This window comes from Lepidochelys kempii, chromosome 2 (genome assembly GCF_965140285.1).
Source record: "Lepidochelys kempii isolate rLepKem1 chromosome 2, rLepKem1.hap1, whole genome shotgun sequence".
Lineage (NCBI taxonomy): Eukaryota > Metazoa > Chordata > Testudines > Cheloniidae > Lepidochelys > Lepidochelys kempii.
This window is the reverse complement of record NC_136381.1, coordinates 82,962,962-82,988,893: the sequence shown is the minus strand read 5'-3', so window position 1 is coordinate 82,988,893 and position 25,932 is coordinate 82,962,962. Positions and strand designations below refer to the sequence as shown.

The following is a 25,932-nucleotide window of genomic DNA, read 5'->3' as shown; positions in this document are numbered from 1 at the left end:
ATAGATTGTGTATAATTATATGTATTGTTGTAAGTGCATGGGTACCCAAATATGTTCATGTTCTACACCATGTCTAAACAAAGAAATTGACTCAGTGACCACCTTTCCTCCTATATGTGATCATACAGATCACCTAACCTTCCATTTTCCATTGCATGACGTCCCTGAAGCAACTCAGCAGTTGCTTACAAAGAAAAGTAATATTAGGATTGAATTCAAAATAATAGATAAAAAATTAAAAGTTGAAGTCAGTGGGGCTGCTCAGGGTGCTCCAACCTGAACATGTACTGGATTGGGTCCTTGGTTCCTGAGTCTGCAATTCATAAGTTTTGCTGATTATACAGATACTTTAGGTTAAATGTCTCAAGGGTTGTACCTTATGTGGGGTGAAATCCTTGTCCTGTTGAAGTCAATGGTAGTTGTGTTGTTGATTTCAGTGGGGCCAGGATTTCACTCATGGTCATTTCATATTCCATATAACATCCTAATTTTTATTAAAAAATCACATAATTCCCCAAATTCACATGGCTGAGTCATAAATCAGTCAGAAATGCATGAACTGGTTTGTATTGCCTTTGATAATGAATAAAACACAAGTAACATTTTTGCTGAACATTCTTCCTAACTTGGCAGTAGCAGGAGGTCCTTTATCCTTCTTGTTGGAAGACCATTATAGGGTGACAAGTCCACATAATTATTCTGTTTGTAAAAATAAAGCCTTTTTAAGCAATAAGCATAAGTGTTTCTTTTTGGTTTTTGGCAGAAGTTTTAGCTCCAAATGGATTTTTATAGCCCAGTTATAAACTTCTGTGAAGGTTTTTTGCGGATACAGACTAACACGGCTGCTACTCTAAAACCAATGGAAATACTGACAGCTTTTAGCATAATGACCTCAAATGTACAACTAGATAATACAGTAAACAGTTCTTAACCTCTTCATTGCCATGCCTTTAAAGCATGCTTGTCTTAATTTGTGGAATGGCATTATATGCAAGATATGTGTGAAACACAATAGTAGCACCTTCCTTTTGTTAGTAAATCCTCAATTTACCTGAGGTCTAAAGGAGGTCAAAAGTAATTTCAGAGGCAATTAAGTAAGCAGGTACTTAACACCTGATCAGTTGCTGTGAAGTTACAATAGTGAGTGACAGTGAACTGCAATTCATATGTAATTCCTAGAAGCTAATTTCTTATGCAAATATATTTTTTGCAGTACAGATACAAGTTTGTACCCCATACTAAGGGTGTTGTTTGGTACCTTTAGGTGAAAAAAGAAAACAAAATAGAAAATCTTTGCTTTCAAAAGATTTTAGCCCTTTTGCTTGTATTTCCACAGCTGTGCGGACAAGACTATTCCTTATTGGGCAGACAGGCCTGTGCTAGTTTAAATTAAGATGATTGTGGAATGCAAACATGCTTGTGTGAAGGAAAACATTTGAATTTTCTTCCAAAGAAATGCAGATGATGTCCCTAAGAGCTATTCATTATTCTTCTTTCCCGTTGCTTTTGGCACTTCGCAAATTACTAATCAGGATTTAAGTGCCTGCTCTCTTTTTAAAACAAAGCTGAGGATCCCATGGTAAATTTTTTTTTTTTTTTTGAGCGGGGACTGAATCAAAGAGCTCATTTGTATACTTTTATTTTTTTAATATTTTCTAAACATTGTAAGGATTATAGTGGTTGATTTTTGTTGGCCAAATGACAGCTAAAATGGGGTTGAGGGGGTTAGGGCTGTCGATTAATCACAGTTAACTCATGCGATTAACTCAAAAAAATTAATTGCGATTAATAGCACTGTTAAACAATAGAATACCAATTGAAATGTATTAAATATTTTTGATGTTTTTCTACATTTTCAAATATATTGATGTTAGTTACAACACAGAATACAATGTATACAGTGCTCACTTTATATTGTTATTTTATTACAAATATTTGCACTGTAAAAATGATAAACAAAAGAAACTGTATTTTCCAGTTCACCTCATACAATACCGTAATGCAATCTCTTTAACGTGAAAGTGCAATTTACAAATGTAGATTTTTTTTTTGTTACGTAACTGCACTGAAAAACAAAACAATGTAAAACTTCGGAGCCTACAAGTCCACTCAGTACTACTACTTGTTCAGCCAATCACTAAGACAAACAAGTTTGTTTACATTTATGGGAGATAATGCTGCTGGCGTCTTATTTACAATGTTACCTGAAAGTGAGAACAAGCGTTGGCATGGCACTTTTGTAGCCGGTATTGCAAGGTATTTTACGTGCCAGATATGCTAAACATTTGTATGCCTTTTCATGCTTCAGCCACAAGCCCATTGTTTTATTTTTGAATGAGTTATTTTTTTTATATAATTCTACATTTGTATGATCAACTTTCATGATAAAGAGAGTATTTTTCAATTCACCTCATACAAGTACTTTAATACAATTTCTTTTGTTTTTATAGCAGTAATATTTGTAATCAAAAATAAATATAAAGTGAGCAATGTACACTTCGTGATCTGTGTTGTAACTGAAAGCAATACATTTGATAAAGTAGAAAACATCCCAAAAATTAAAATAAAATGGTATTCTAATATTGTTTAACAGTGTGATTAGTCACGATGAATATTTTTAATCACTTGACAGCCCTAGCTTTTACCCCCTCTTCATGTGTAACTATACATCAGGAGATACCTGTATCCATGCAAATAACAGTAAAGGGTTAAATTTCCAAATCTGGCCTGTATTGGTGAATGCATCATTTTTATAGTACAAATTGCAATCACTTGTGTAAACAACTTGTACATACTGTCACTTGACAGAATTTTTATGTATAAATACCTATATAAATGAGCATGTATATAGTGCAAATACACTTGATATGAACCGAATCTAAAAAAAATTATGCGTGCAGATTACACTAGCATAAATTAGAGGTCAATTTTTGAAAATGTGTGCCTTATTGATGTTTACATGGATATAGTCGTATCTATCTGATATTTAATTATCAACACAAAATCATGTAGGAAAAAAAATTAGCACTCTGAACTTCTGGTAAGCCAGAAAAATAAAATGTTATGACTGGAACTTTTTGAGAAAACAATTAACAAAAATACTCTATACAAATGATTCATTTTGTTGCTAAAGAAATGATCCTTACATGGGTGGAAAAGAAGAAGAATGGATGGCTCTTGGATACTGTCTACATTATTTTGGGAAGAAAATTAAAGATTTTTCTTCATAGAAGCAGATACGTATTCTCTGATAATCTCTTACTTTAAGCTAACACAGAGGTACCTGGCCAAAATTATTAATCTACTCTTTCTGATTTGGCTGTTGATGTGTAAACACAAAATCCCCTAAAGTCTTTGTAAAGAAAATATTTTTTATTTGACATGTCTCGAACAGCTATCAATTAAAGCTTCTCGTACAAATGGAAGCCAACTATGGATCCCTTTAAAAGTTCAGCCTTAAAGCGTGTGAATTAAATGCATAAAACAAAACTGAAAATCAGTCCTGAGTGCAACCCATTGCTGTCATTTCTTCAGCCTCCTGTCTATGCTGAGGGTGAGCCAAAGACAAATTTTTAACATCAGCTTTGTTTTTCCATGGCTTTTTAAACTTTTAAGCTAGATGGTAAATCTTGTTTAAACGTTAGTTTTATGTTCAAAGATCTTTTTGGTTTTTGCATTTGTGGAGCTATTTTTTTTAGTAGTGTAAACAAAAGATAATACAAGAGAACAATTATAAAGGTATAAGAAGTGTTTGCAGTTTACTGTGGAATTTGTGAGTATCTTGTATATAGTAATGGCAGCTTCTCATCTATTATCTTGGGTAAATATTAAAAGACGTATCTACGTTGTAGTATGTACCATTACAGGCTGTGTATGTACAGCATTTATATAATAGAATGTATTTATCCTAATTGAATAGGGAGCATGAAATTTATGCAGATAAAACAGCCTCTCAGATAAGAGGATACTATTGTCTAGACTCTATAGTATCAGCCTCTGATACATAGGCTAGTTGTACTGCTAAGACAGTGGTCCCCAAACTTTTGAGGATCCTGCTCCTCCTTACCCCTGTCAGCGCCCCCTCTGCCCCACCAGGGCCGGGAACAGGGCTGTGGCTCAGGAGTTGGTGGGGGACATGGACACAGGGTAAGGGGGCAGAGGCTGGGGCTGCAGTTGGGGGTGAGTCTGGGGCCAGGAGCAGGGCAGTGGCTGGACTGCAGTGGGGGCTGGCAGCCAGGCCTTGGTCAGGTGTGGCTCTACTCTGGTTTTGCCCCTAGCCTCGGCCCCAGGCCAGGAACGGAGACATAGCCAGTGGCTGAGGCTGGGGACCGGAGCAGGAGAGGGGCTGGGTAGTGCTCCCTCCCCGCCCCCCATGGGGTTGGCCCAGGGTCTGCCATGCCCCCGCCCCCAGATGGTCCTCCATGCCCCCCAAAGTGGGGCAAACGCCACAGTTTGGGGACCTCTGTGCTAAGGTATTATGGTGTAACACAGATGTGCCTTGGTGCAGTGGTACAAGCTCAGAAGGTACATGCTCAGATGACTGTTAAAATGTTATGAACTATTCCTGGTTGCTTTTTCCTCTTGGGGCTCCTTCTAGGGCTTTGAGGATCTCCTGTTCTGTCCTTCACACTGAGACCTCATCAGAACTGATGGTATGAATCTGTCTTAAACACAGCTTAAATTGTGTTCCTACTAACACCTTTTCAACGTGATTTGCTAGGCCTGTCTCAATCAGGGTGGTGTGCATGCTATGGAATTTTATCCAAAAATTCCTACCAGTGCTAACCTGAGTTCAGTGGAATTAGTGTTAGAACATTAGTAGACCTGCTGTAGGTGGGGTTTTAGCTGCTAACAGGATTTTTAGCACAGTGACACCTAGCTATTTTGGCAGGTCAGATTACAACAGTGCTGAAAACTGTTGACTGCCAAAACCCTGGGTACTCTAGATCTCCTAGTGTTGCTAACAATAACACATTTTAGCATAAAGCTCCAACAGTCAGTGTTAGTGGAGTTGGGAACATTTTTATAAAATTTCCTAGTTAAGACCGTACTAAAGAGTAATTGTTAAAACAATCACATCTTTTGTATCATAAGCCTTGTGTATAATAGCAAAATTTTTCATTGCTGACCCCTGTTGTATCAGTGGGTAATTTTGCCATTTTAGACCGAGGTATAGGCTGGTATTATCAAAGGAGCCAAAGAGAGTTAGGCACACTACTTCCATTGAATGTCAATGGGATTTGAGTATCTAATGAAGTAAGGCTTCTTTGAAAATTTTAGCCATAATATCTCAGTGGTATGTACCACCCACAACTGGGTAAGCAGGCAATTTACATTTTGAGTAAAATACAATATACCCAGAAGAGCTCCTTTTATCTAGAACCGGGTTACATCCCCACCTGTATGATGTCTACATTGATAACGCCCCTGATTACACTAAACTCGTTTATGTGAAAATATTACGTGTCTTCCGTTAGATTGAGCAAAATAGGACTTTCCTTCAAGTGATGGTGTAGTAGTACTGAATAGGCTGTATGTTACTGGAATGCCTTCACCTGTGTGAACTTGTGCACGTATGTGAGTTAACACTGTATGAAGGATGCCATTTTCAAAATGGCATCCTCCATGCGGCATGACTCAAATTGATGTTAAGGGCACTACTTACAAGGGTAAAGTTATGTAGATGCATGAATTTTTACAGGATCAGGGTGTACAGTATTAAAGTACATAGATGGTAATGCCTTGGATGTGGCTGTTAAAATTGAATTAATAATGAAGGTTTATAATAGTTTGCTACAACCGATACAGTAGAGCCTTTTGAAGCTGTTCTTTGGTAAACTATACTGTATATGCACAAATAAGCACTGAAAAAGGATTTTCAGGTTTCCTCTGCCACAGTAGCAGAACCTTCCTGGTGTGCATTGAAGTAAAGACCATACTCCCTGTCAACCAATAGTGGAGTGCCCTGTCACCTGCCAACCCCATATTTGCTAATGCCCTGAAACAAATCTACTTACCACCTCCTGCTGCAGCTGACAGATGGGCGAGCTTTCCTGCACCTGTAGAAGTGGAAATTAGGTAGGGACGTACTATCATAGAGCCAGGTTAGCAAAATGGCTTATGAAGTTATTGTGTGTGCTGTACATTAGCCAGGCTACCTGTGCTGAAATTGTGTTCGCATGAACCATTTATAAACCTGGCTTTATAATGCTTCCACTAACAGTTTCATTGCCTATGAAAAGAGAGACCAAAAGGTCCCTTGTCACTATATCCCTTCCGGTGGAGGAGGACAAGAAATAAAGATGGCTCCCTCTGGTGTCTGTCATCTCAGTCTTCAAAGTGGAACTAGAAGTAAATCAGGGAGAAAGTAGGGCAAGATTTTGTTCTGTTGTAAATAGTTTGGGATCAATAATGGAGCTGCCCTGACTTATGCCAGCAGAGAATGTGGCCAGTCATTTTGATCCCCATAAATCCAATACAGATGCTGGTTGACTGGCCCACGAATGGGTTTTCTATTTTTAAAGTTAAACGCAAACGCACAAAACTCAACTTCAAAACTCAAATGTCAACCTACATTATGAACCAATGATAACATAAATTCCATCTCTTTCTGATTTGTTCTTAACTCAGAAATTGCTTTTAAATTTTTTTTAAAATTGGAAATTTTGAAAATGCCTAAACAAACAAGTTGTGAATTTTGAAAAATGATTTTAAGTCTCATATGGCTGAGTTTAGTTTTTTATGAGGGTAGGGGCAAACAAAAAGCAACAGTCTTCTGAAAGCCCCACTGCTGAACTGAGTTTTTAAATGCATCTTTTTCTTCAAAGAAAACGTATAAACCTCTGAAAAATGGATTGCATCACATAAACAGTAACAGTTATATATATTAGACAATGTAATACACAGATGGAAAATAAAAGCTGGAGCACCCCAAAAAACTTCTATTTGAATAATATATCACTGAAATTTCTTTTATTTCAGTGTTCCTGAGCATAAAGAGTTGGTGTAGGTATAACTTAGGGTCAAATTTCATAAACTACTGATGGGTTTTTTAGTGTTTTTTTTCTTAGTAAACACTGGATATGTAGCAGTCTTTTTTATTATTAATATGTTTGTTTAGCACCAAGTCACAAAGTTAAAGACTGTCCCCTTTATAAAGCTTACAATCTAAAGAGAGATGCAGAGAAGATAGAACTTGGGAATAATTTAAGAGGTTTGTTTGTTTTGTTTTTATGAACTCATAACTTTTTTTGTTTAGTTTCAAGTGACGTGGTATAGATGGAAAGGAAACACAGGATGAGTTTTGCACTGTAGGGCTTTTTCATACGTTTGAGTGTTTTAGCTTTTCTTCTATTTAAAACTGGACTTGAATAGTGGAAAAGGTATCTGCTTCTTAGCCATTTGATTTCTGATCTCCAGAGTTTTACTTACTTTCTCCAATCAGAAGCCTTTTAGGTAAATAATGGCTATTTATTTTCGCTGATGCCCCCTGCCAGTGGATCTGTATCCTTATTAAGGACCTGATCCAAAACCCACCCTGAGCTTAGTTGAAGTCTTTCCAAAGACGTTAGTGGTCTTTGGATTAGACCCTAAATGATGATACATTTACACAATGTATGTATTTTCTAAAAAAAAAAAGAATTTAAATTAGATAATAATGGGAAACATCTTCCTTGGCTGCTTTGCATAGCTGAAACAAACAAAAGAGAAAGTGACAGCAAACCACTCGTAAAAGTTTAATCACACATCTTTTCTTTTCAGGTTTTTGTCAAGCAGGCAAGGATTTGCGGTTAATATCGCTGTGTGTGGAACAAATTGATATCCCAGCAGGCTTCCTGCTGGTAGGAGCCAAGTCTCCAAATCTTCCTGAGCATATTTTAGTCTGTGCTGTTGACAAGCGGTTTTTGCCAGATGATCATGGAAAAAATGCACTTTTAGGTAAATGGTTTTCATTATTATTCTTGTTACAACAATTGATAACTAAAAGGTTGGTTTAAAGTTGATTCAAGAAATGAATTTTTCTTCATGGTATGTTGAAGAGAGTTCCGTATTTATGAAACTAAATCTATAACTGAACTTCTTGAAAAGCCTGTTTAAAATATGGCCCTACATAGGTACAGGAGTCCACCCACACAAAGTCTGTTGTAGCACTGGGGCATAAATGTGAAACGTAGTCAATTTTTAACCTCCAGTCAGTGTGTAAAAATTTCATTTCATGAATAAGAAACATGAATTAGCAGACACAGATTATATTTATAATAATTAAAATATGAAATAACACAGTAATGTTTCTTGCTAATTGGAGACATGCATCTGCACACCTGTTTTGCCCTCTTGGCCTATGACTGCTGGGTGAACAGACCAATAAAAGTGATGTAAGGTTGTTGGTTTTTTGGCACCATCAATCTCCATCTTGAATTTCCTCTCTCTCTTCCCTGTTCCTGTGGTGCCTAGAATACATTGAGGTGGACTTTTCAATAGACAAGAAATTTCGCTAAAGCTTTAATGGATTTATTTAGCTAAAACTCTAGTCCAGGCCATCATTATCTTACATCCTAACTATTGCAGCTTCCTCATTTTTGTCCTTGAAAAATGCCATATTGTCGCCCGTAATCCATTCAAATGCTACTGCCAATTTCATTATCTTGCCTCATTGGTCCAATCACATTATCCTACCAGCCGTTCCCCTCATTGTATCCCTCCACTCGCTCCACCTTTTCCACTTCCATGTTACAAATTGTCTTTCCTTTTAAGACCTTACCTTCATAGTTTAGCCTCTTCTTGCCTGTCATCTTATTTGGTAATGAGCCAACAGCTCATCTGTGCTCTGCCGGTGAGCTACTAAAATTAAAAATGTAAAAGTGTATGGGACTGGGTAATAATATACACAAGCAGTTTAAAATAGTTGTCTCAGGAGCTCTCTGAGCCCCTGTTATTGATTTTTAATAAATCATGGAACACTGGGGTAAAGAAATAATATTGTGCAGTATTTAAAAAGGTAAATAGGATGATCCAGGTAACTAATAGGAAAGTTAGCTTGACTGGGCAAAATCATGGGAAGTAATCAGTAAAGAATTAAAAGATGGCAATATAATTTAATGCCAATCAACATGGTTTTATGGAAAATAGGTCTTGTCAAAGAAACTGGATATTGTTTTTTGATGAGATTACAAGTTTGGTTGATAAAGTTAACTTTTGATGTAGACGTCTGTACAGTATTTGACACAGTACCTCATGACACTCTGATTATAAAAATTAGCACTGCAAAAATCAGTGTAGCACCTATTAAATGGATAGATAGCTCTCAAAAAGTAATTGTTAATGGGGAATCATCATCAAATAGAGATGCTTCTAATGGAGGCAGGGGTGCTGGAACAATTTGTATAGTCGGGGTGCTGAGAGCCATTGAACGAAACTGTAAACCCTGTATATAATGGAAACCACTTCAAGCTAGGGTGTGCAGCAGCAGCACCCCTAGTTCCAGCACCTCTGCTTACAGGGACCTGTTCTTGGCCACTTGCCCTTCAATATCTTTTTCAGTGATTTAAATGAGTTGATGGTAAAATCTGCAGATGATGCAAAAATTAGTGGATTGGCAAATAATAAGGATGTCAGTTGTACAGAACAATCTTGATGGATTGGTAAACTGGGATTATTCAAACGCGTGTTTTAATAAAGCCAAATGCAAGGGCATATGGTTAGGAATAAACTTAGTCTTCCCCATCTCTTACTCAGAAGCCAATTCTTCTAGTGCACAATTCTCATTGGCCTCAGTGAAAATTACATAGCCCTAATTCTGTTGTCCTACCATACAAACCCTAGTGCAAAGATGTAATTCAGCTCTCTCCACAAAATAATTTTAGTGTCTCTACTGTCAAATGGTCTTCTACCCAGTTTTTGGCTGTATTCCTAATCTGTTAAATTTAATAAAAGCTCTAAATTTCTGTCTCAGTAGAACTAAGGATTTTGGATTAAGTGATTTCTTATTTGTGCCCTTTTAAGACCCTAATAAGGGGGAAAATCATAAGTCATAAGAAAGTAATCAGGACGTGTGTTACACTTTTACATTTGAGAACTTAATAATGCAAAGGTATTACTTAGCCCCCCGCTTCCCTGCTTTTTGAAGGCTCCTTCTTCAGGAAGACCAAAGGGGAATTTCACAGTGCCCCGGGAGTTAAGGCTGCCTTAGGCAGCATTAACTTTATACACAAAACTGTGGATCAGTCAGGTTTGGGAAAGGAAGCATGCTTCTTGGAGCCGGTCCTCCACTCTGTGCTAGGAGCAGGGATGAAAGGTACTGACATGGAGGGTGTTGGATCATCCTGTGAATAACTTTCTCAGTCTTCATGTACCTATTGTGCTTTCTTCTGAGAATTTGCTCCCTTCTGAGGAACTGTACAGTGTGGAAGATTGGGGGATAGTTTTTGGGCCTAACTTAGTAACAGCTAGAGAGAGGGCATTTTCAAACAAAGTGGTGTGAGGCAGCAAAAGTCTGTCTCTGTTGTTTGTCTGTCTTCCTGTCATTCCTATGCTATGTGTGAAGCTTACCCAGTTACTGTAGTAGATTCAGGTAAGGCTAAAATGGCCTAATTCCCAGTATATTTCAAAAGGAATTTATTTTGTTTGTGTACCTTTTCCCCCACCCTTTCCTGCAGGGTTTTCTGGGAATTGTATAGGCTGTGGAGAAAGGGGATTTCGATACTTCACGGAATTTTCCAACCACATTAACTTGAAACTAACCACTCAGCCAAAGAAGCAGAAGCACTTAAAGTACTACCTGGTAAGAAGCTCCCAAGGTGTACTGTCAAAGGGACCCCTTATCTGCTGGAAAGGTAAAGAATAACCCATTTGCTAGAAGCATGTTTACAGATTTTAGAAAATTTTTATGTAGTGTTGGGTGAACCTTAAAAGTTTTGGGTTTAAGTATTTAAAAAGCTAGGGGGTGAAATCCTGGCTTCATTGAACTCAATGGCAAAACTTTCACTGCTTTCAGTGGGGCCAGGATTTCACCCAAGAGGCTAAAGATTTAGGTAAAAGGAGAGTTTCTCATCCATCTCTCTTCTATCCCCTCCTCACCACATCCCCAGAGGAGGCCTCAAATCCCCCCTTCCGCAGAAATAAAGCGGTCCATCAGCCCGATAATCGCCTCCTATGTCTGGGTGTTTTCTTCCGGGATCTGGCAGAGTGGCTCTCAGCCTATTCTCCAGCCACAATTCCTGGACTGCTCTGCCAATCTAATCACTTATAAATTCATGCTAGCACTTATAAATTCATGCTAGCATAGAAAAACTAACTCCGCAAACTGCACTCTAAGATAAAAGCTGGGGACGCTGATCTCAGGGGAATGGAAAGAGGGATCACGTACTCAGGTTTTGCTCTCTTGTTTTGCACCCTGGGTGCACCTAGGGTGAATATCTTCAGCTTTAAGTTGAAGGCCCCTTGATATGAATGTTATGGGGAGGGTTTTTGTAACTAAATAATTAAATTAGGTTGGTTGAATCCTGAGAGATGTTTTAGCTGAACTTTGCTATTTGTTGCATGTCATACCGTATGTGCTTTTAACATTTGTCAATGTTTAACACCGTTGCACTAAACTGTTGCACTGAAAGCCAGGCCTTGTTAATATGTACTGTAGCTGCTTCACTTCCAGAATGTAGAAGCAGACAATCATCTGCTGCTAGCCATTCTGCTAAACCAAATTCTTCAGTGTCACCATCCACGGCCCCAGAGAGCGGAAGAGCTAATGGATACAAATCAGGGTTCACTCAGACAGGTAGGGGCTGAAAGTGCTGCATGCTGTAGAAATGACCACTGGGGGAGATAAAGTACCTCACATGTTCCATAGGATTGCCAAGTAGATTTTTAGCATGCATCATTTACAACTTAAAGATAGAAAACATATTTCAAAATTTATTCTGTCAGTATTAAGGACCTGATGAGACTGGGATAAGTTTAGCTCTTAATAGTAGCTTGAAAAGTGTTAGTTTTTTTAAAAATCCATTTTATTTATTTATTATATTATTTTTGCTGATGTTGTGAAATACTCCTTTATAGTGAACATCCTAAACAGAATGGGTACCTTGAATTGACATGTTTTTCCTCACTGGAGAAAAAGCAGCCTTTTGTTTTTGATGTTTGACTCCCACTATTGAAGTGTGGTAAAAGTAGTGATAAACTGCAGTGGTTTTCTAAGTGAGCTAAGACACATCATAGCCATATTTCCAAAGCTTTGAAATTATTATCTCGTGGAGTTGTGCATTGATTTAAGTAGAAATAAAGACGTTTTCTAATAACCATAACAGTTTCACCTAGAAGGGCTTTCCTTCTGGACTCAAAAGGTGATTTTTCTTTGGTGTGCTTTGTAGGTTGATACAATTTTTGAAGTTGATTTATTGCAGTTCATGTTCTTTTGTTTATTTGATAGATTTTAGAAACAAAAAGTTTTTATTCAGCTGAGCTATGATTGAATGGAGTGCACATCTCTGCCATCTCTGAATGATGTAAAAACAGAACAGGATTTGTCATGTCTGAAAATCTCAGTTATCCAGGAATTTTAATTGGCCACATATATTTTAGAATATAAGCTTATATGGAGGGATCTGAAGTGCAAAATTTAAAAAAAAAACTTGTTTCAATAATTCTTTTGCTTACAAGGGATGCTGAAAATAAATGAACAATAAAAATGGAATATTAGCATTCCTATTGGTGTTGCAAATGTTAGTCAGCATGTTCAGGGACACGTTGCCGGAGGTGTTGGATTTTATTCCTACTTAAGAGACTATATTTCTAATCTGGAATGAGAATGTTGTGGTGTCTTGGCCTCCAGGTCCTTGCATGAAAAATATGCAGGCACATGAGAATCTCTCTTTATTTGGCATAACAAGTAATCTAATATTTACACAGCTTTGTCTGGGTTGCTGCTGACAAGTTAATAGATACACCTTTTATAGACTGCTTTCTCCTTATCAACTCACCATGATTTTCTTTCTTCTTGTCCTTTTGTATCACTATTTGTTCTCTCAGGTCACAGTTATCAAACCCTTTTATCTCCCACCATTGTTACCTTCCAGTGAAGATAGTGCCACATTCATAATACAAATTCCACTTGACAAGGGGGAAAAAGTCCCACCATATTTGTTTGTAATGTATAAGTACTGTTGCAAACCACCTGTGATGAAAGTTCAGGTTTCTCCCTGGAAGTCTCCATAGCTAGTCATACACTGAGGTGAACTACTTTTCTCTGTTGCTTTCAGGTAGGTGTAATGAAACTGGGTTGCTTTCTGAAAATATGTTCCTTTTATCACCATTTTTCTTTCCTAAGGTATGGACTTGAGTACTTCCCTCTGTCTAGCTTTGTAACTAAAGTACAAGGCCCTAGCTACCTTAGAAGTTATATAACTATTATACAAATAGCTATATACACATGTTAAAAGAACATCAAGGTTGCAAAGTCAAGCACTTCAAAGGTAGGAAATGCCAGAGTTGAGGTTGCCTGTGCAACCTTAGTATGGGCCCATTGTGTGTATGCATTATGATTACAATAAGTGGAATTGTATATTTTTATATTTTTGACATATCAATGCTTATTTGTAAGCATTTTTTCAGTTTTTATCCAGTTAAATTTTCATAGTTGTGGGAAATTATGGAGCTGGTCAAGCAATAATTATTTCATGACAGGAGACATTGAGATTTAAAAATGTAAAGCTTTATAACTGTTAAAACACAAATTGTCAACATCATATGTCAAAGTATACAAAGTAAATATCCTTAAATCAAACTCTAATAAATTCTCAAGCAACATTTTTCTTTCTTTACCTGTCTGTAAATTTTGATTATTATCCATGGAAATACCTTTTCATTGATTTGTGTGTGCATGGGGAAATTGACATTTACCGCCATTTATCAATAAAATCTAATTCTTCAAAGATTAATTATGATAAGTCTTTAATTATATAAGCACATACTGTTTTTTCCACAGGACCACTTCCTCACTGAGTGTACAGGCTGGACTGTGCTCAATGAGCAGCTATCCAATATTTTTTTTCTCCTCATTGTTCACTGGGTGCCCCCAGACCTTATTTACTGCACACTATTCAAACTCATCTATGAGGATACAATTATTAATTTCCTCATGGGAAATTTTCTGTGATACCCATCACAAGAATATCCAAGTGCTTCACAAATAGTAATTAATTTGTCTCAACAAAACCCTTGTGATGTGAAGGGGTGGTATTGTCCCCAATTTACAGATGGACAGTTGAGGCACAGAGAGGCTGCGGTCAATATTTGAATTTGAGATGTGTAGGACCTGATTTTTTCACAGTACTTAGTATTATGTAGCACTTTATATAGTGAAGCACTGCTTCCATTGACTTCATTTGCAGGTGTGAGTGCTCAGCACTTCTGCAGATCAAGCCCTACAATCTGAAGTTGGGCATGCAGAAAATGAGGAATGCACAATTAGCGATCTCCTGTGAGAAGTTTGGATTAAGTGACTTGCCCAACATCACAAAGGGACCCTGTTGCCAAAACATGGATAGAATCTCAGAGACCGAATACAGTTCTCCAGGGAAGTGTTCCGTGCGACCAACTTTCTCTTCATATAGTCCTCTGCCTTGTTCATTATGCACCTTCAAACCTACAACAGATGAGACAGAAGTTCTATAGACAACAGCCTCTTTTCACTACACAGCCCTGATTCATCCCCAGAGCAGGTCCATCCTGTGCACTGAGAGAGGCAAGAGTCTTGTGGCAAAATCAGTATGTGATCATGTAATTAAATATTATATCATAATGCTTACACACAGGGGCCCAAATTAAGGTTAGACAAGCAACCTGAATTCTGGCATTTCCTAACTTTAGTGTTTGAGTCTGCAACCTTAATAATTTTCTATTTGATATAATTTTGAGTAATTCTCTGGATTTTTATGAAAGCAAACTGAAAAAACCAGAAACTCCATTATGTGATGACATATGGTCACCCTTGTGGTTCATCAGCAGGGTTTGACCCTTTAGATGGACCAGACAGATGTGTGCTGCTTGATATGCACCCTCTGCCACTGGCTTTTCCATATATGTGCTGACAGCAGTGGACAGCAGGCTATGGAAAGCAGGTTCTCTAGTAGGAATAGACTCTTCCGCTTGTTATTCCCCCCCAAGCTCTGTTTTTTCCAACCTGTCACTGTCCCAGTCCTGTTTCTTCTCCATCCAGGGCTCCTTGTCCCAGTTCCATTCTCCTTACACACAGAGTCCCAGTCTCCACTCCCCAGGCTTCTCGTCTTAACCCAGTCTCCTGGTCTAGCCAGTCCAAGTCTCCCTACTCCAGGCTCACTGGCTGAGTCCCTATTCCTTCTCCCTGCTGGCTCTTAATCCTAGTCTTGCTCCTCATCCAATCTGGCTCCCCCTCCACTTTCTTCTTGTCCCAGAGTCTTTGCTCAGCCAGTTCTAGTTCTTCCACCACACCCCAACTCCTTGCCATCTCTGTCTCCTCTTCCCACACCATTGGTTCCTAGTCCTTCTCCCCAGCTCCTTACCAGATCTCTGTGTTTACCCCATTCTCACTCCCTGCCCCAATTGGCTTTCAGTTCAGCCTTCTTGCCCAACCAGTCCCAGCCTCTCCTCCCCTGGTGCCAAATACCAATCTCCTAGTCTAGCCAGTCTCAGTCTCCCCCTCTATCTCCTAGTCTCTGTTTCTCTCCAACCCTTCCAGTCCCAGTCTCATCAGACTCCTTGTTTCAGTCTACTTCTCTCCCTTCCCTCCAGTCCATCTTTTGCCCTCTCTGCATTAAAAGCAGATGGCTTCCTCCTCCATGCTGCCTGGGTTGTCACGGAGTGGACAGGACAGATAAGCTCCTTGCTCTCAGCTCCAGTGCCCAGCCCAGCCCACCCTGGCCTACAGTACCTCATAACAGCTGTTACAGGGAAAGTCCAAATAAGCTCTTCTAGCCTGATCCTGAACAATTTTCAGTCACTCTGTAGGGATAGCGTATGCACCGTCCTGTCAACATGGATGAGCTATGAGTGGATAGAGCATGCACATTCGCTGTGTGGGGATGGTACTTGCATAGATCCAGTCAGCACTAGGGGTTGGGAGGGGATGGAGCATGCTCAGTGAGGTTAGAATTTTGGAGATTTTAGCTGCAAATATTCAAGAAGTCTCTAATAAGCATGTGCGAACTGCAGTTTTTCATACAGGTATAACTGGGCCAAATTTGGGAGAATTTTCATAGGGATGGGAAAAAGCACATCGTTGACACAAAGGACACTCTCCTGCCAAATTTCAGGACACTTCTTCAAAGCATAGGGATGCTAGCATTTTGCAGAGAAGGTCTCAGGAATTTTTTAATATGGGAAAAATGTATTTTCCCCTCGTTTTGTTCTTGGAAATGGCTGAACTGTTTTTTCTGAAAGTTACCAAAACCAGAGGCAGACACCCAGCATGGAAAATTTCAACCCAAGCAGTGAGTTTCATAAAGTTATAAGCAACTGACTATAGGGTCTTAAAATGGTAAGTGTAGGGCAACCTTAACAGGTGTTGCTACCAGCCCTGTATACAATACACTTTTGTGTTTTGTGTGAGTGCATATGAAAATACACACAAATACACAATTGTGTATATATAGGTTATAGACTATACATATATTAATATTAATTAGAGAGACACAACTTCCATATGCTCGTACACTGCCCACTTGAAGGAGGCATTGGCAGATGCATTTGCCACAGTGTATTTAATAATAGACTATCAGGTTTCACCAGAGCCTCTGACCTTGTGTTACTGATCAGCCATTTGGCATATTTCTTGTGAAAATGGGACAAGTCATTCTGCTGGAGTGGAGTCAGAGATCCTGTGACCACTCTCAACCTTGATTATTCCAGCTGGCAAAATAGTCTCTCTCCTCCTCCCATTGTTCCCAGAGTGGTGTGTTGTTTCAAGGTATATCAGTTTGGCAGATCAGGCTGGTAATATCCTTGCCTTCTGTTTTCTTTCTGTTTGAGTATGGAGATGTGTAGGTGGAACCTCACATAAACTGCTTACTTTTTACAGATTAATTTATCCAGTGAAATCCAGTTAACGTTCTTTCAGAAAAATTCATCCTTATGTTGTAAGAATTTAGAGCTGCCTGTGTGACAACATCCAAAGTGTAGAATTTGATCTGAATAAAGTTGCAGGTATTAAATGTTTAATGGTTAGAGCAGGGGACTTGAAGTCAGGAGATCTGGGTTCTGCTCCTGATTCTGCTGCTGATTTGTTATATAATCTAATATCTGATTTGTTATATAATTCATTTAAACTCTGTTCTACGGTTTCCCCACCTATAAAATGGGAATACTTATCCACCTTTGTGAAGTGCTTTGAGGGAAGTGTGTTCTAGTAGTTTGAACACAAGACGTGGCATCAGGAACCCTTGAATTCTGATCCCAGCTCTGATACAGACTCTTTCTGTTGTGTGCGCAAGTCACTTAACCTCTCTGCTTCAGCTTCCCAGTCTATAAAAGGGGACAATGATGTTTACTTGCCTATCCCATTGAACTATTATGAAGAACAGTTAGATAATATTTCAAAAGCATTTTGAATGTGAAAAATGCTATGTAGGTTATGTAAATGTTAAGCATGATGAAGAGTTGTTTTTAGTAGTAGTAGTATCATCATCCCTCAGTATTACATCATGGGGATTTTTTTTATGCAAATAGCCTTCACAACATACAAGAACTGTAAGCATAAAAAGGAAAAAGACACTGTCTAAAATTTACCACGAGTCACCTATAAATCCTGACTATGATCCAACTTTGTAGGTTTGGGTAGTCAGGAGTTTTGTTAAACCCTCCACAGAATTCGTGTGTTTTAGGTGCTCAGAATGTACTCCTTCTTCTTTAACTTTCTTTAAAATTCTCACAGTGCCTAAAAGCACTGGTCGTGATGTCTTGCACTACTAACGCATTCTTGAGGTACTCATTCATGCCCTTAGGGACCACTCCAAGAGCTCCAATTATTGCTGGGATCATCTAGTTTTCCATAATCATTCCACTTTGTGGCTCAATTCTTCATACATCACATCTTCCTTTTTAATATTTCTGTCTGCTGGTATGGCAATATCAATTAACATGGCCTTGCTTGTCTTCTTCTCTACAACTATGTCCAGCCTGTTTTCCTGCACTGTTTGGTCTGTGACAATTGCCAGATCCCATAAAATCTAGCTTCTTCATTCTCTAGAGCACTTTTGATTCGATGGTCATAATACCACATGGTTTGTTTAATTCCATACTTGCCACAGAGTTTCCAGTGCAGACACTTGGTGACCTCATTGTGTTTGTTCATATATTCTCTCGCAGCCAGGCTCCTGCAGATGCTCAGCACATGCTCCATCATCTTTTCCTTTTCAGAACATATTCTGCAGTTTGGTATGCAGTTCTATTGGTGAATTTTGTTTAGAACATAATTAAGCCTTAAGGACTCCTCTTGTGTGCTCATAATGAGGCTTCCTGTCTCTCTTTTCAGGTATCCTTTAACAAACTCATGGCTTGTTGATCTTCTATCGCTAATGGATTTGCTTGTTCTCTGCCACTGTCCATGCAATGATTGCTATGTAAATCTTTCAAGTCATTCTTTGACCATTTGTTTTTTCCTTTCTTTCTTGAATTGGGATGCACACTTAGCCTCAGCTTATTATCATGACCAGATGATCTTTTACTGCGACTGACTCCTCATATATTTTGATGTCGTCATTCATTGTCACTGTCCTCCTCCACAGATAGAAAACCTTTTCCACTATCACATCATTGAACATACATTCTGCCCATGTCTTGACTGATGTTCATCTCTTTGTGCATCCCTAGGAGCTTTTTTTGTTTGGATGTTAAATTTTTTCTTCTCTTGATTCCATTTTATCATTCTGGCAGTGTACCATACTGCTGGTTTTGCCTGCATATTAATGGATTGGATCAAATTCTTCAAGTTGAGTTTTGTTCGGAAATTAGTTCTTATTCATCTGTAGTATTCTGTCCTCACTTGTTTGTAGGCATCATGCTGAGAGAGATCTTGGATAGAACCTTCTTTAACTTGTGTGCCATTTGATTGTACCCATTTTGTCCTCTTTACAGATGTCGGCACACATTTAGCCAAACCAACCTGTAGCTTTATATGTTCATCAAAATTTTCTACATGTGTCATCAACTGCTGTATCTTCCTTTGTGACAGTCCATACGGTATCAGATCATCCATGTATAGTAAATGATTAACTGTTTGTTGCTCTTTGCTAATGTGATAAACAAAATCTCAACTCTCTTGCTTTTGCTCTCGCTTTCACTCGTTCTTACTTTCTATCATTGGATGAAAAACAGTATATAAATTTAAGGTAGTACTAGTTATTTGTAAGATAAGTCCTTATATGATGACTTCTTAGGGGTGTATGTCTATAGATTTCAGATAGTTGTTTAATCAAGCAAATTTTTTTGTCAGACTCCTCAGTATTCAGTCCAGCAAAATCATCTTCTGCTGTTAATATAAGTGGAACTCAAGACCTATCCCGGAACAAGAACATAGTGAAACCACTGGCTTTGTCTGTGCAGCTTGTAGGAAAGACATTTGCCACAGGTAATAATTTACTTTACAGAAAGCCAAGTGGGATAATGAGCTGTCTGTCTAGTAGTGGGTACATTTGTTATCCATACCCCCAAATTTGTGTACCACTTCAATACTCTGCGCATGCACATCTTGCACTACCATTGGTATTCCCACCCTGGATAGTGTCCTGGTTCTCAAACCTGACAGTTTGGTCACTATACTTTAAAGGGGACCAATTATTTCCCTGGCTGAGCTCCATAAGAGAGACGACAACCCCATGGATTCAACCTTGGGTGACATGGCACCTTTAAATAGCTCTCAGTAAAAGAGGTAAGAATCCTAATCTGTCTACATGTTGTTCTCCATGAATGACTTATGTAGCCTCTTCAGAGATGTTGCATGAAACTTACCTTCCTTTAAAGGAGGGCTAGTGTTAGTATTCTTTCATTGCTTGAATTGTGAATCCTTAATCTCAGTGGGATATCTAGACACCTCATTTGGACAATGAAATCAGTAATCAGGCATATAAACTAGGTATTAATACTGGTTCCAGATTTGAGAATTGCCAATTTTAAGACACTTGTGCAGGATTATGATGTCCTGTTGGGTGACTATGGTTGAAGATAGGACTCTGTAGGTAAAGTAAGGCCCCCTTTTATTGCAGAATAATATAACTTTAAATTGAATTGCTCCCACCCTCACTGCCCACTAATACGATGAAACTCTGTGGTAAACATTCCAAAAATTATAAGAGTCAGAAGAAGAAATCTAAAATTTACCAAGCTAAACGTAAATCTCCCCATGCTGCCTATTGGAAAAATTTGTATCTCTCATCACTTTTAGCCTAAGAAGTGAGGTAAAAGATATATAAAGAGGCCGCAGATCTCCTAGAAACTAAATTAATGACACACATATTTCTCATTTCCAGTTTTCAATAAGGATGCTTCAAAATTCTTACTAGATTTTATGGTTGTGTTTTTGGCTTTGTTTTTTTCTGTTTCCCCCCCGAAATACAGAAGCCCTAATTAAAGATCATAATTTTGCTGCCAGTGCCTGAGTTATTCTCCAGTGGATGCCCCAGGACGAAAGTTGACTCAGTCACCAGTCTTGTTCTGTTCTTGCTTTACGTTCTGAAATATGATTTATTTTGTTTTAAAGATTGTCTAAAGCGGCTTTCTCTGTGTATTTTGTTGTATTCAGCTCCACTTACACTGCGTAACTGCGATGTTGCAAATGGAAACAGTAGTGGAGGAAGAAATAATGTGTTGAGCTCTACATTCTCTCGGCCCATGCCACACTCAACTTCCCCCAGCCCTGCCTGTTTTTCGGTAGATCAAGGTAAAAGAAAATCTGTGTTTTTATTATTTTATTTTAAACTCTTTACTGTATATACTGTTGAGCCTGAAAACTGTAGATTTGTTTTCTTTTCCACCGTAGCTGTTTCCACAACTCTTCCCTGAGATGTAGTGTGTTGCTGGCTTGAGTGTTGATGATAATGATACACACCTCATTATAGATATTAGTGTTTCTCAGATCAGAATGTGGCCTGATGTAAATTGAGAGTAACTCTAAACTCAGTAGAGCTATGCCAACATAAAAACGGTGTGAGGTCAAAATCCAGCCCAGAGTTTGTGTATCTGAATGTAAAAGGGATGTGGGAAGAAGAGTATTTTGAATGATCTTTTTATTTATTTCTCCTCAGCATCAATGTCTAGTTCTGGGCCACCAAAGAAACGACACCGGGGATGGTCTCCTGGGTCACCAGTCCCACCTCCTGGTTTAGTTGTACCTGTTCCGACAATTCGGCCTCTTACAAGAACAGGTAAAACTTGAATAATTATGTGAATTTTCATGACTAAAACTTCTGCTCCTCCAGCTCAGTAGCATGGTAGTGCTTCTCTGAACCATTGTGCAGGACATATGATTACTTCTGTGGAAAGTAATGACCTCAGGTCTTACTCGGGTTGGGGCCTGGTTTTGCTAGGCACTCTGTAAACATGTATGATGATATGGTCCCTGCCCCAGATAACTTACAATCTAATTTAAAATGAGGCAGTATGAGAGCATGACAGTTAATGGGGAGGGGGAGAAGTGAGGATAGTAGTAATACAAACACATGATTAACCATCCATAACTTGGTGCTTCCAAAATTGTTTGTATAGGTATGTTGTATATACAAATATAAAAATAAATAGATGTAATTTCCATTGGCTCTCAGCTTGAGATTGAACTTCCCAGACTGGGAGAGCATGATGCGGATGCTCCGCTCCTGCACGGGAGGGAGGATCTTCCATAGCTTAACTTTGGCCACTCAGAACAAAATGGCATTGATGAAAATCCCATCAAGTCATCCTTAGCTCTCAAAGGATGATGACCATGATATTGGGCATTGAAAGTGAGGGGATTGAGAATCCTTAGGACTCCATCAAGACCATGTAATGTTGGCATCCATATTGAGATAAGAGTTAGGGTTAAATAAAAAGGTATATTAACAACTTATATATTCTAAAGTGGTAATTTAAATCATATAACTACTTACCGCAATAATACTTTTAAGCTATAGCAGTCAAGGTGTTTTGCAAAGCAAAGTAAGCATCATTTATCCCCATTTTACAGAAAGGGAAACTGAGACAAGAAGTTAAGCCCCACATTTTTAGAACTGCCAACGACTTTTAGATGCCTCAATTTCTGGGTGTTCAGTTTGGGATACCTTGGGCCTGACTTTCAGAGAGGTTAAGCATCCACAGGGGGAGAGCTCAGCACTCTGAAAGCGTGGCCCTCTGTGTGTCTACATGCACTCAAAATCAGTAGCCACTTCCGAAGACCTTGTCTTAAATGACTTGCTGAAGGTAATACAGAAAGTTAGAACCCTGATCTCTTGACTCTCAGACTCATGCCCTCTCGCTCGACCACTCCGTCCTTTTGTGGTAACTGTGAATACACTTTTACTGACAAAACACTTGAACAACATTTTTAAATTATCATTTAAACATGGAAGTTTTCAAACCAGTTGCATGTGGGGTCAGAAGCCATCTTCTCTTTTGTTGTTGTTGTTGTCCGTTTACTTGCATAGATCTATTGCATGCCCATGTTGCATTCCAGAGAGAAAGTTCTGAATTAAACAAACTTCTAGAAACGGAAAAGTTCCCACAATTAATAACAATTAATTAATTGTTCCCACAATTAATAAGTTCCCAAAATTAATAAGTTGAATTTCTTTAACACCTTTCATCAGAAGATTGCAAAATTCTTTATGAACAATTTAAGGAAGTCTCATAATATCCCTATGAAGTATGTATTATACTGACAGATTATAATACTGAGGCATTGTGCTTTCTTTTCCTGTTTTCAAAGCTGCTGTTGCTCCTTCATGACTGAAGTGTAGTTTTCATCTTTCTATAGCTTCAGAATAGTATAAAGTGGTATGCAAACAGCTTTGAGATTTTAGTCTACATAGTGTAGGTCAGAAGTTAGGGAGGTCTCTTCCTTCTTTGTGCTGACAGGTAGCATTGAAAAGTGACCTGTGTGAACACTTTTCCTAGTACTTGGCTTTGTTAGAAGATGCATATTCAAACCTGGATTTTTCCTCTCCCTCTCACCGAAACAATACAGTAGTTAGAGAAAAGCTTTATTTTAGTGGTGGGGCCAGGGAAGGATATTGGGTCTTAATTTAAATTCCTTAAAACTGTAATAGGAAATGCAAAGGTATTTTGAATTTTATTGCAGTTAGTGATTTGCAGGAGTGTTTATTTGTTCATAGGGCCAAATCACAGTATGAGCCTTTTGGTAATGAAAGTTTTTCTTTCTTTATTTTATAGAGCCCCTTTTGTCAGTCCCAGTTCCTCAATCCATGTTAACTGGAATTTTACAGCCTCAGCCCATCCCTGCAGGGGAGACTGTAATAGTTCCTGAAAACCTGCTGAATAACTCAGGAATCAGACCAGTGATTCTTATAGGTAAGCTTCACATTGTGATAAGCAACACTGTACCTCTTGAATAACTGCATGTTCAAAAGATTTGAGGTTTTTTGAGGTAATGAAATTCACTTTTGTGATCAGCCCGTAAGCACAACTGAAGGTCACTGTATTTTGTAAGACTTTCAGCAGCCTCTTGTGTTAATTGTGCAATATTTACGATGAGAAGTTGGGTGATTTTTGCCAAGACCTGACATACAAAAGGGTCCTGGCCAGATCAGATTAGACCTCAAATTTGGGTTTTGTATAAACAAGGCTTGTATAAAATCTAAGAATAGACTTATTTCCTTGGAATTAAAACAACTTTCCAATACAAACAGTTTTCCAAGACAAATAAACATTCCTCTACTGTGTTTACAATCAAACCTTATAGCCCTGTGCTACTGCCTGAAACCGAGAAAGTGAAATTGATGTTGAACTGACCAATCAAAACTGACTAGCTTTCCCCTCCCACAACCCCCCCCCGTGTCTAAACAAGGAGAAATGGAAAAAGTAAGCAGCCAGCATGAATAATAAAATATAAATTAGAATATTAAAATATTTCACCTGTATACAGTGTGGTGTTAGTAATATACTATGTGTAAGGACATTGCTGTTACATTAAAAATATGACTTTTAATGTGAAAGTGTCCCTTTGAGGTGTGTTACTGCAAAATAATAATAATTAAAGAAAATTACTCAAATTGGGGAGTTGTGCCACTATTTGAAGGGGTAATTCCATCATTGTTCAATTCAGTGCAATATTACCCCTTTTTATAAAGCACCCTGCGTATTAGGGAACCATTTTTACCCATATGACCCCTGGAATTAATTATCATAAATTAAGTAGTGGAAAATTGCTCTAAATCCCTACTCACACAGCTGGTTTTTATACATAGTTCCTCTCGAGTTAATGGGGCTACCTACGTGAATAAAGATTGCAAGGTTAGGATTACACTTAATTTGTATTTTTTTTTATTTTATGGAAGTTCAGCCTAGAGAAAGCCTAGGCCTTAGCATACAGTTCTATAATTTCCATAACTGCATTTCCTTATGAAAGATGAGGGTCCTGGCAAGTTGGCAGTGCAGTCCTCCGGTGGGCCCAATGTTCGTGTCCCTGGAGAAAAAGTGTCCTATTGGTAGTATAGTACCAGATGTACTTGAAAAAATTACATGAGAAAAAAGTAGTCTGTTTCTATCTCTGTCATTCTTATCCTTACCAGAAAGATTCTGTTATTAATTGATGTCTTAGTGAAACCATTCATGAAAATAAAACTTTCTATCTGCGTTTAAATTTTAAGATGCTCATCAAAACAGTACACAGTACAGCAGTGTCTGAAGCACATTTGATTCAGTTTGTGCTGCTTTTATCAGGTTAAGATTTCTGTACTGCAGTTCTGCAGATTTTGCACGCTAAATTATTGGTAATGTGAGCTTTATGCATTTAAAGGTCATGGTAATAACTGAACGGATTACTTTGATATTTGTCTTTGAATAAATAATTACTATCTTGCTGCTGGGCAGACCATCACAGTAACTTTTGGTAAATCGATATTGACATATACGGGGTAATACACTATTGGCATACTTGATTTCTTCTGTAGACAGTAATAATGTCAGTTTGGTCACTGTCCTCCCATCTTTTGCCATGTAGCATTAGGCAGAAGTAAGGGAACATAACTGTTGCAAGATTTTGTGTAATAGTTTGTTTTGAGTATTTTTATTTTTGTTTTTGAAGGTTATGGCACTTTACCCTATTTCTATGGCAATGTTGGTGATATTGTAGTAAGTCCCTTGCTGGTGAATTGCTACAAGATTCCACAGCTGGAGAACAAGGATTTGGATCTTTTGGGATTGACTGGCGGTCAGTTACTAAGTGTAGAGAACATGATTCTTTTAACGATACAGTATCTTGTCCGATTAGGTAAGCCATTTCTCATATTCATTCCAGTTTTTATTGTTTACGACTTTTGTTTTCTCCCTTCATCTCCAGTGTGTCCTACCTCTTGCTGGTAGCCAGTTTTCTGTCTGTCTAGCAGATCGAAGAGATGACTAGTCTCTATCTAGAGTCAGTGCCAGTGCTATTTTGTAAATCTGCTTGAAAAGGAGGTGAATTTGAAGGGTGATATTGTTCTCTGTCCTCCCTGTGACCAAGGTCACCTTTGTGAAAATCAAATATAATTCTGCATTGCAAATACTTCATTTGCTTAGGGAATCAAACCACCTGTTTTCACAACCGTTTCTAAGAGCACCCAGTCCTTTTTTCATTCAGAGTTTCATGACAGATGCTTACAGATGTGTTGTCACCATTGTTTTGGGGACTGCAACATTTGCATGAAAACTACTTCTGTTGTGCAAACTAAAGCAATTTATTTAGTACACAACAAATTCTTGTTTTCTTAAATGTATTTAATA

At 38.3% G+C, this 25,932-nt stretch overlaps 1 protein-coding gene across 4 annotated transcripts in view; it reads left to right on the top strand.

Moving 5' to 3' along the window:
- GREB1L (GREB1 like retinoic acid receptor coactivator) overlaps positions 1-25,932 on the top strand; it is a 221,783-nt gene that overhangs the window by 118,595 nt on the left and 77,256 nt on the right. For all 4 annotated transcript variants that reach the window (XM_073331425.2, XM_073331423.2, XM_073331426.2 and 1 more), the window contains 8 exons: positions 7,762-7,938; positions 10,656-10,832; positions 11,651-11,773; positions 19,460-19,594; positions 20,765-20,902; positions 21,267-21,386; positions 23,383-23,520; positions 25,256-25,441. In XM_073331425.2, the coding sequence (XP_073187526.2) occupies positions 7,762-7,938; positions 10,656-10,832; positions 11,651-11,773; positions 19,460-19,594; positions 20,765-20,902; positions 21,267-21,386; positions 23,383-23,520; positions 25,256-25,441 (1,194 nt within the window). The remainder of the gene's footprint in view (positions 1-7,761; positions 7,939-10,655; positions 10,833-11,650; positions 11,774-19,459; positions 19,595-20,764; positions 20,903-21,266; positions 21,387-23,382; positions 23,521-25,255; positions 25,442-25,932) is intronic.